Source organism: Astatotilapia calliptera, chromosome 17 (genome assembly GCF_900246225.1).
Source record: "Astatotilapia calliptera chromosome 17, fAstCal1.2, whole genome shotgun sequence".
Taxonomy (NCBI): domain Eukaryota; kingdom Metazoa; phylum Chordata; class Actinopteri; order Cichliformes; family Cichlidae; genus Astatotilapia; species Astatotilapia calliptera.
Window position 1 is genome coordinate 20,403,861 of NC_039318.1, and position 11,496 is coordinate 20,415,356.

The window sequence follows — 11,496 nt, forward strand, 5'->3', positions numbered from 1 at the left end:
AGGCAGCTTGGTGCTCAGCAGCACAGTGCTTTAAAACTTGTTGCAGTGAAGTGAGTCAGTATTCTTCACTGAATAGTGCAGTGGGTGGACAACATAAAAAGAACAGAGACGTTCAGCTTCAGCCGTGTGGTTAGGTTTATTTTTAAAGCTGCACTTTGTAGCTTTGAGGTGTTTCTAATATTTGTCAAACCCTACATACAGCCAGTGAACTGAAGTTAAAGTTGTTGTAAAAATGTCTTGTTAAGGCCCATTAAATAATCAATGAGTTACCTCAGAGCCAACTGACTGCCAAAGATAACAATGTCATGTCCCCATAAGCTAGCCAATAATAGCACAGTTCCAACAGAAATCTGTCACAATGCAAAATGTTGCAATAGGAATGCTGTGTGTCCCCCCCCCACTTCCTTTTTTCAGTTAGAAATGTCTTTTGATGATTGTGAATTTCTTGAAACTCCAACAGTGAGTTTTGAAAGCCTAAAATTTCCATTCTTGAAGTCCACAGAGCAAAGGGCTCCCAAACAGTCTTACTGCACCATGAAATTCTGCGGCTTTAATGCTAAAACCACTGCCCTAATTCACAATAGACATATGTTGCAATAATATTCCAAATTAAAAATGGCATTTCTGTCTAAAGTTAGATAATTCATATCTAACATACCGTAAGTGTTTTAGTGCCACATGACACAAAAGCATTCTGCTGTGGCTGCATGGCAAAATGCTGTAAAATTGTGTGCAAAATAACGGGATTAAGGACAACACTAGCAAACACTTTGATTTTAATCTGAGTCAGGTATAACACTGTTTTCATTTTCTCTTCATTTTGACCATTCGACATGAGAGCTTTGCAATTATCTCAGCAATAACAAGAACTCTTATATTAACATAAACATAAACCAATCAGCCAGAACGTTAAAATGTCTGACAAGTGTAGTGAAGAACATTAATTCCTTCACAAAAAGGTACCATTTTTCTTGGGTCCTGGTATTCAAGTGGTATTCCCCAATGGCAGTTGCCTCCCGCAGCAGGAAAGCGTACCCAGCTACTCGGAAACTGTGCTAGGAACCCAACAAATAGCCTGAGGCACTGACGTGGGATCACAGACTTTAAGGACCCAATATCTGGAGGTCTTCCCAAGGGACCCGCTCTAAAACAGAGTCAATGATAAGTCGAACTTGGAGAAAAAAGGTACGACTTGATGACAGAATAATTATAATAATAACAATTAGCAATTTCTGCTTATCCATTTGGGAAAAGGGTTTTACCTGACCTGAACATAATTTGGACGTAACTCAATAGGGATCCCAGTTAAAGTCTAAGATAGCAAGAAGGGGATGGATGTCTCGAGAATTCCAATGGCCCCCAAAATTGGAATCTAAATACTACTGGGCAAAGGTGAAAGACATTCCAGTCTTAAATTGTTGGTTGTACATGAATGTTTGTGAAGCTTATTGGGCAATTCAACGAAGATCCCTGCAGACATAGAACTGGAAACCTTGAAATGGCCTTAAATATTTGTGGAAGTATTTAAATAAAAGTTATCACTAAAACACAAAACATGAGGTAGAAATATATTTTAGTACATCCATCTGCTTTAAGCTCTTGACGTCAATGGGGTCATAGTTGACCTGCCTACGGTTAGGGATGGGTTTTGTTTTATGCTAAAAAGGCAAGTTGCTTTTACATTTACCGTTTTCATTTGGATTTTCAAAACGGGCAAATATTCTATAAAAAGGGAAGAACCATTCACCAGAACCAGTCCCTACCCATAACTCTAGATGGGTTGCCAGTGACCTGGTAGGTGTTAAGAAGTTAAAGATGCAAAATTCAACCAGGTTTTCAACATGTTCAGTAGAATCTGTTAAATGGAGGGCTTCTTTCTTTTGCCCAGAGTATGGAGCAAATAGCCCCGGTGGTTACATCATATAAGATTCCTGCTATATGGACTCCACCCTGCAGTGCTGTTCCCTTTGCAACAGCATGTATGCCTGTGCATGAGATGTGTTCAATGGCATACATCGAATAAAATGTGTAAACGCCCAGTATCGTGTCTCTGCTCTGATTTACCTCCTTTATTAGAACCAAGTCCTGTGTCACCCTACCCGTGTCGGGGGTTTAAATGACAACTATGGTTCCTGTTTGGAAGCAGGAGAGGAAAACAAGTTTTTCTCTGCCTCCATCATGATTCAATGATTATTCAACAAAGCACTACTTATCTAAGGGCAAATTTGGCAGCTGGTGTGCCTTCGTAAACCTAAACAGTTTCAGTTGATAGTGATCATGACTGTGATTAAAGATGCCTGTCGAACCTCTGCAGTCAATCAAATGACTTCCTGTTCTGTTCAGACGGTTTTTATTTAATAAAAACAAAAACAAAACAAAAGCAATCCCCCCTCTCCATTTCCATTTCATTTTTTTTCCCCTCTCGAGTTTTCTCTGTTTTTAATTCTCCTCTTGCCCCCCCCCCCCCCCCCCTCCCCTTTTGCAACACTCCAGGGTCACCATCTGCATGGCAACACTCGCAGCGTGACACTTCCATAACCCAGGAGGAGGAAAAGAAGCACAGAGCGTGGACCTCTCTCTTTTTCTCTCTTTTTCTATTCATAGGCCACCCGTAATTCATTAGCTCTCCCTCTCATCCTCTCTATATTTTCTCTCTGCAGTGTGACCGATGCAGGCTTCTGAAAGCTTGTTCAGATATTTTCTGGAATGAAGCTGCTGACAGTCAATTTTTTTTTTTGCGCTGCTATACAGCATGTTTTAAATTTAACCTTTCTCCATACTAAACCTCATTCATAAAAGGCAGTTTTTTGTGGGGGTTTTTAATGTGGGGCAATAGAAATTTCCCTTTGGGAACACTAAAGTACACTGCATTTCACACACCATGTAAACCAATATGTAATCATTCTGCTGCGTTTATTGGTTTATCATTAACTTTTAAAGTTAATTTTTCAAAATAAATGCCAAAGTAAATTGAGAACATATCCATCTACAAGACGAATAATGATTTCCTTTACAGATAGCCTCTGGTGTTGCACAGTTTCAGTCTGACCTATTGGCGTGACCCCTGCAAAACCAAACTCGCACTATGCTCGGTCAGTTTTGTTTTTGGCCTCTGGTTATGCGTTGTCTCTATTTTTTTACTTTTTCTTTTTCTTTTTCTTTTGCTTTGCTTCGCTTCAAGCATCCATCAGTCACACACACAAAGAGATTATCTCCTTTTTTCCTGATTTCCACCAGGCAGAGTGCCAATGTTTTTCTTTCCTTCACTGACTCTCACCTCTCAGCCCTCCTCCCCCTATTTTCCTCCCTCCCTCCCTCCCGCTCTCCTCTTCCAGCTTAGCTTTTCTTTTTGGTTGCGAGGGAAGGCTGTTTATTTATTCAGACAAGATCTATTCCCCCCCCCCCCCCTCACCTCCCCCCATCCTCCAGTCTTTCTGTCTTTTTCCTTTCACTCCCTGATCACCTTCCTCTTTCCCCCCTGGTTATGTACTTGTAGAGTATCACTATGAGGGGGAGAAGGGGGGAGAAAAAAAGGGAGAGCGGGTGAAATCTGCCGTGGAGGTGGAAGAGAAATTTTTAAAAAGAGAATAAAAAAAGGAAGGATGTAAAAAGGAAAGGTGGAGGAGGGAGTGTGCTCTGTACTTCCTGTGTCTCTTAAGCCATACGGAATAAAGACAGTTGTATGTCAGTGGGGGAAACACTCATACTGGTTTAAAGCTTCTTTATGGGCCCAGCCACGGTGCACATGGCAGCAGTACCTTTGAGAATAAGACTATAACAAAGTACAGCAGTAAAATACAGCCAGAGGGAATGATTAGTGTACGTGTGCAAGAGAGAGAGAGAGAGAGAGAGAGTTGGCAATAGAAGGAGAGAATGAAAGAAAGACATGAAGAAAGAAAGCCATGCTCCAGGTGGTGCATTATTAAACAGATTTGTCACTTAGGGCCAGTGGTGTTAAGTGTGTGTGTGTGTGTGTGTGTGTGTGTGCGCGCGTGCATGTCCGAGGCAAAGAGCAGTTAAAGATATAAACATATATGGAATTAAAAAAACATGGAAATTTATCTTTTAAAAAGAAAAAAAAAAGTAAAAACGAAAAAGAAAAACGGTGGACAGACAAAAAACTAAGAAAAAGAAACGGACAGAAATGAAGAACAAAAGGAAGAAAAACAACAGAAAAAGGAAAAAACAGGAAGGAAGAAAATAAACGGCTTTGAATTTGTTCGACATTTTTGATTTACACATGCACGTTACCTCATACTCAGTGATTATATGGTGACTTTATGAACACACACACACACACACACACACACACACACACACACACACACACACACACACACACACACACACACACACACACACACACACACACACACACACTCAGGAGAACATGACATTGATTTAAATCAATTTATCCTCAGGCCTAACTTCTTCCTGACAAAACCCAAGCCTCCTCTTTGCCAAGGCTTCACCCTAAAATTTAAGCAGTTGTGCGACTGTGCTAAAAATGCGTGTCCCCACAACATGAGTAACACAAGTACAAACACACACAGTCATGTGAGGTGTGTGTTACAGTTGCGTTTTAAATCCCTGCGGCTGCTGTTGACTAAGCTGATCTTTGTTGCAGGGGGGAAAAAAGAAAAAGAAGCAGCTACTGCATATGCCGTGACAGGCAACAACACTTGTTTTAGTCAAAAATAACATTAAAGAGACAGACAATGTCCTCTGTGTGTGTGTGTGTGTGTGTGTGTGTGTGTGTGTGTGTGTGTGTGTGTGTGTGTGTGTGTGTGTGTGTGTGTGTGTGTGTAAGCCTGCGGTAGGTAATCTTACTTTTGGAAGAAATCAAACAAAACGAATGCTGAAGCCGACAACTGCAAAGGACAGGACGGGAACAGAGAGTCCGTGCAAACACACACACACACACACACACACACACACACACACACACACACACACACACACACACACACACACACACACACTGTAGCCTGTGAGCACGCTGTTCAAAAGGCTGCAAATGATGCAGGGTTGCAACTGAAATATAAACTTCTAAAAGGCCAAAAAAAAGTGCTCAGGTTTTTGACTTTGATGGCAGGAGGAGGCGCGGGAACGACTCCCGAACACTTTGATATGCAGCACATTGTACAATTTGTGCATTTTATCCCTCCGTCTCCTCTGATACTCATACACAGAAACTGTACTTTAACAACAAATGCGCTGAAACTTCACATTCGCACACATTTATCCTCTTAACATTTCAGGATTTTACTGCCGAACCTAAAGAGATCTATTATTACTTCTAGTATAACTAACAGCTAAATCTATAGAATTTGTAATATAATACTCTCTGCAAATCAATTAAACCATCGCTGTCAAATAAATTCTAAATAGAGAAAAACAGTATTTATCACTGATGGGTAGCACAGTATCTTAATATATTATACTTAAGGAGCAGTGAGATCTGCGCTAATGCAAATCCCATATTGTGAAAAGCTGTATGTTTAAAATATCCCTTCATATCAGAGATGGAAAAGAATTACTGATATCCAACTCTTTATAAAATGCAGTCTTCTCCATAACAAACACCTGCCCTGGAGGAGTCTTGCCTCCTCGTTCCATTGTTATTCCCTCCTCTCTTTCCTAATTCCTAGTCTCTCCTGCTCCTCTGTAGCTTTTCTAGTCCTCTTCTCTCCCTCTGTCATCTTCCCTCTGTCTCTTTTGTGTTTTGTGACGCACTCTTTTTGCTCAGCTATATAATTATCTCTTGCTGATTCCAGGGGCTGGTTCGGAGAAACTCAGCCCTCCCTTTCATTCTCCTTCAGCCCGCCCCGTACGCCTCCGTCACTCAGACGCTGAGTGCTGTATTGTTCTTCTCCGCTACAAAGGCTTGACAGACAGCTGTGAGACACAGAGAGTGGATTCTGAGTCTGCCCCGCATCCCACCGACCCTCCCGTCTGCTGCCATCACTTTCATTTAAACTTGTCACTTTTCCTTGTATCAGTGTGATGGTTGGAGTGCATCGTTAGGCACGCGCACACACACGAATTAGAAAAAAGTCTAGACAGCAGTATTTAATGAGCAAACACACGGTGCATTTTAATCAAATGGTGACTAAACTTTTTTTTTCTTTTTTTTAAATTTGCCCTCTCTCATTAATATCACTCGTCCCGCATCTGACTTCCATCCCTCCTTCAAATCGAACAAGCCTCAGCGCCACCTGAGGAGCTGCAGTGCTCGCCGGAACCTTTCGAGGTCTTTCCTCTGAGCTGATCTTTGTCAGAAGCCGAGGCGAACGCCTTGAAGACAGCTTGTTAGGATTCCACATGAGTGAATCCGTGTCATTATTCAACATGCATCAAATGCAACCGTAAACACTGGGGTTTGGGGAGCAAATCGGAGCAGAAGCTTCCCTCGTCTCAATGGAAAAATTTCAAAGACGATTAAATAAGCCAACAAACGCAGCGATGGAAAGATAGGGAGGGAGATGGCTGGAAGGAGTTCAGCCCGATTTTGTATTTTGATTCAGATTCCAACATCAGCAAATTAGCTGTGTATGACTCTCACGATGAAGTGATGCCTGCCTCAATGAGCATAATGACTTCGGTGTCCCGTGACAAGCTTTTCTCCACCACAAAAAAGGATGAAATTCTGAGGTAAACGCTGGAAAACTTGCTTGAATTTAAAAGATAAAGATACGTCCTATCTGCTGCTGGAAATATCAGAGGGCGCCTTTCCCCAGAAAAAACGGTTTTCGCTCTAACCCTTCAGTTAAAACCAGTGTAATCCTGAACGTAGGAAAGGTCCAACGTCCAGATAAAGCAGCAATACACACTCTCTCATGCCGCAGTCACACACACTATCAGAGGGGATTTAAAGATTCAAGCAGTGGTCTTGGTAATTAGGCGGATGGATTTGCGCCTCTCCTCGCAGTCTGGCGGGATATAAAGCGACACATAATGCAAGCGGACAAACTCTTTAAGTGGATTAATTAAAACCAACACTGCGGGGTCAAAGGTCAAGCCCCCTTTCTCTGTCAACCTCCCGTACTCTCGCCTTCCAGCCTCCCTCGGAGCGCACTCGGACTGCGGGACCTGCATACGGATTTAAATGAGTGGATGAAAAAGGTCCCCGATGAGACGGAGCAGTGAAGGAATGATGGTGGAGTTTTCTGGGTTTATTTTCGGTTTGAGGCTTTAACATGAAGCCTCGTTTTCATATTTGTGCTGAATACACATACTCGCTTTGCAACTTAACCCCTAGTTTGGCTGATTTATCTTTAACTTCCCGTCTCTGAATATGCGGCAATTTTTCATCCGCGTGGTAATAGAATAAAAACCTGAGCTCCCACTTTCCCCTCCCTAATTGAATACAGAGCACACCTCGTCTTTGACATGCGTGTGCGTGTGTGTGTGTGTGGTAGCTGGATGCAATCAGATGGAATTAATATGCATGCTGTTTCTCATTATGGAATAACTCAACTACACTTCAGATATGTGACGTGCACTGTGAGAGGCACGGGCTGATTTTCCAACCTCCATCCGTGATTCTCGAGCAGGAACAGAACTGTGTGACTGAATTCAGAGGAGCAGACACGCCCTGCTGATGATCGCACGCGTGAACACACATTTGTCACTTGCATTAACTTCATATTGCATTTAAACTAAAATCAGACTCGGCAGCAGCCGCATTAATCAGCCAATTCTGCTAATATGCATATGATGCTGCCTAATTGTGTTTCAGCAGTGAGATCTTTCTCATGTGTTTGGCTAGTTTGCTGTAACAAAATCTTTGAAACGACATTTATTGTTTTGGTTTTTGTTATTTGGCTTCTTAAATATTAACCGAGGATCGCTCAGTCGTCACTCAGACAGAAATTGGGGTTTTAGCCTTGTGCTAAATTTTTAGGAAATGATATCCAAGTAAGCGCTCCTTATCACTTCCCTTTGTTTGAAGCAAAACACACACGTGCCGTCTTCACACTGCTGTGGTTACGGTATGAAGCGTGCGTGTCTGAGCGTGACGGAGGTGAGTCTCATTAGGGAGAAAACAGCGGCGAGAACGCTGCCGAGGTGCTTCATTATGGTAGACGATTGAGAAGTGCTTGTTTGTGTGTGTGTGTGTGTGTGTGTGTGTGTGTGTGTGTGTGTGTGTGTGTGTGTGTGTGTGCGTGCGTGAAGGACTGGCGGATGTAACTGTGCGTGTGTGTATGACTGTGACCCCGAGAGAGTGTGAGCGTCGGGCCCGGCGATAAGCTGGTCTTTATTAAGATGCATCGTCTTTGGAGAGAGGGACAGCTGCTCTTGCCTCTAATCTGGAAGAACAAAGGTTTAATAAAGAGAGAAGACAAGAGCCAGAGGGGAGGTAAATACTCCCGTCTCTTCTTGCTGTCCTTCCTCACACCATTTCCCTCTGCCTGCCTTTTCCTTGTTTCTCTTATACCGACTGATCCAACGCCAGCTAAACTAAACTGGTGCAGAGATTACTGTGCACAAGTTCGCCCATTTGAATCCCAAAACTTTCACCTTCTCGCTGACCTTTGGCTTCCCACCTGTTGAGCCAAAATGGCCGCTATGAGGCCAATATGCCGGTGGCTAAAACAAGCTAAAAGCGTCTTTTTTTTTATGCTGCCACGAGAAGTGTCCCAGTTAAGCAAACAGTCTGAAAGGAGAGGAAGAGCGTGTCCATAGAGAAAGTGTCTGCTGTGGCTATTTCTGAGCAAGTATGAGTCTGTGCGCCAGGTCAACTGCATGCCCTATTTCTCAGCCTGAATGGTCATCACCGCCTGTTTGGAAATGACATCACTTGCCCCCCCCTCCCAGTCCGTCAGCAGTTCACCGAAATATGCCTGCTCTACATTGCTCTGCTCATTTTCTATTTTGGATTTGTGGATTATGGTGGTGGGATGGAAGAGGTGGTGCGGGTGAGGGGATAAAAAAAATGATAAAAGAGAGGAGAGGCAGCATTAAAAGAATAATTTGAGGGTCCTGAGGGTTCTGTCTCCTCTCCTAGTCTCTAAAATAGAATCTGTGATAGTCCCGGCTGCTACCACCGACTCTGTCGAGGGAATAATGACTTATTTATCAAATGGCTGAAATATTCAGGGACAAGGCCTTTTAAATTTCAGCATTTAAATTCATAGGCTTTTTCTGCTGAGATGCTTAATGACAGTGAATGTATTCAGTGTGATTTGCAGGTCCGAGACAGAGCCTAGTGTCCTGCCTATGAGCCTAATAGGTGTTTGACAGAAAAGGGGAGAGAGGGTTGCGTTTAAGGGCAAGGGAAGCCAAGAGAAGTTTAACCTTTGACCTCACGTGAGGCTCAAGTGTGTATCGTGGACCGCCTTCCGTGCCAAGAAGTAAACGGGCTGTGTTGCTGAAAACATGTTTTGCAGCAGTAGAGATAAAATTTAATGTCGTCTAAAGCGCGCTGGAGCAGGCAGGCAATCAGCCATGAGTAAATGTTTCAAGATAAATTCCTAGAGGGGTATACTATTTTTTCTGGCAAAGCGCGAGACTCCTCAGCGTTCGGAGGGACCACATCAGCAAGGGGGGGCGGGGGCAAGGGAGGGGTGATAAATGGGTGTTATTCTTACTTCTAGGATGAAATGGAGGAAAGTTTGGGGATGACGGCTGGTGATGAAGCGCCGCGCGGGGCAGCAGCGGAGGTTAATGAGATGTACGTGGACACACGGCAGCTCGTACGCATCAGCCTCATGACAGAGCGCAGCAGAGGAGGAAGAGGAGCTCAGAAAGTGGCAAGAGCTCCGTATTCGCGGCACATTAAAGCCAAACGGCGCAAAGCGTGCGTAATTACGCACCGCAGCGCCACTGCCATGGTGAGAAGGCGGCGACCTCCCGCCTGCGCTGCGTCCCACCCTCATTCTCTCCAGAAAAAAAGAAAGAAAGAAAAGCAAAGAAAGACACACACCGCACTCCTGTCTCCGTTTCCCCTCTCTGCTAGCGGACTGTCGAGGCTGTGGAGAAACTGGCCGGGCGCTTACCTTAACACGTTCCAGCTTTTCAGAGGGTCCAGGTCTGAAATTATAGAAACCATGGTCGACTGGCTGGGCAGCACCGGGAGAGGGAGGGGGTGCGGCTGAAAAAGATCGAAAGAAAAAGCGGCGCTAAGGCTGTAAACTCCGTCAGCGAATGACAGCGATTGCTCGGATGCAACCCGTCCTGGTTGTTCAGTGGGTGATGAGCGCTGTCACAGCTCTCTCTCTCGTTCTCGCTCTCTCTCTCTCTCTCTCTCTCTCTCTCGCTCTCTCTCTCCGCCCCCTCCTGTACAAAGCCTGCGCTCTGCAGACGCGTCTCCCGAGCTTCCTCGGGTTCCTCTCTCGCAGACAGGCGGGCTTCTGCTGGAAATGCTGGAGATGTACAGCAGAGGAGGGTAAATCCTACCTGAGAAACTCATTTATTCATTTTCATCTTCAAACAGTACACAAGGACAAGCTGGAGTTTATACACCTCATTTTCACTGTCAAGTGTTCTCACTGAAAACTACTTTTTGGTGTTAAACCTCTGAGGATGGATTTTATATCGATGGGAACGACGTGTTCAATTTTACTTGCTTGAGTTTTTATGAGGCAAATATGAGAGAAATAACCTGCTGTTTTCACTGAGAACCAGTTAGATCATCAAAAGAAAAGAAAGAAGCAAAGAAAACACTTTATGCAAGAATAACATATCACAGTTTAACATGTCTGGATATTCCTGCTATAACTGCACGGGACACTTATCAAACCTGAAATTATAGAAAGGCCATTAAATTAACTATATTTGCCAATTTTTACTTGATCATTTTTAATGTTAGAGAGATAAAGAAACAACGTGTGGTTTGATGCATTATCCATAGAGAATTGTTGGGTGAAATGTTGCAATGAAGTATTCGACACAAGCCTGCAAAGCATGGCTGCGATGATCTCTGCACACTCCTGTGAGCACTGACTTCCTGTCTGACACCACCACATCCTGTTGATAACTGTTTTTTCTCTTTTTTTCGCTACCCCTCCCCTCCACTTGACATGGCAGCAGATGCGTCATCTATGGCAAAGACTGACAAGGCAATGGCCAAGTCCCACCTCTTCTGGGCTCCTATCTGTTTGCTCATTGGGGGGAAGAGAGAAAAAAAACAGATGAGATCTGAAGGGACAAAAAAAAAAAGAAGAAGACGAAGAGACAGAAGTGTTTCAGATAATGGTCTGGGACAACAGAACAGAGTGAGACTGAAAGTCTGCAAAAACTACTGTAGCTCCTGCACAAGCTGTTTGTTTTCTTCAGGTTCATGATATTTGTCACACAACAGTCACTTTGACAGGAAACTGCCACCATTTAATTTTAGATTGTTTAAAAAAACCTTTGAATGAGACATTTCTTTCAGTTTAATCAGCTTTTTAAAAAACCCTTTTAGTTGTCCAACAAGACTGTTTAAACCTTCTGTAATCAGATGGGATCCATCATCTAAAGTTGAAGCCCCTTCACCCCCCAAGTTCCTAA

General features: G+C 43.5%; 1 protein-coding gene across 16 annotated transcripts in view; it reads right to left on the reverse strand.

Moving 5' to 3' along the window:
- The window catches only part of LOC113009826 (CUGBP Elav-like family member 2), a 236,879-nt gene extending 225,730 nt beyond the window's left edge, over window positions 1–11,149 (reverse strand). For 5 of the 16 annotated variants that reach the window (XM_026148402.1, XM_026148410.1, XM_026148403.1 and 2 more), the window contains exon 1: window positions 10,002–11,149. In XM_026148402.1, the coding sequence (XP_026004187.1) occupies window positions 10,002–10,054 (53 nt within the window). In that variant the 5' untranslated portion in view covers window positions 10,055–11,149. The remainder of the gene's footprint in view (window positions 1–10,001) is intronic. The other 11 variants (XM_026148413.1, XM_026148412.1, XM_026148421.1 and 8 more) reach the window with 6 other exon arrangements.
- Between the last annotated feature and the right edge of the window lie 347 nt (window positions 11,150–11,496).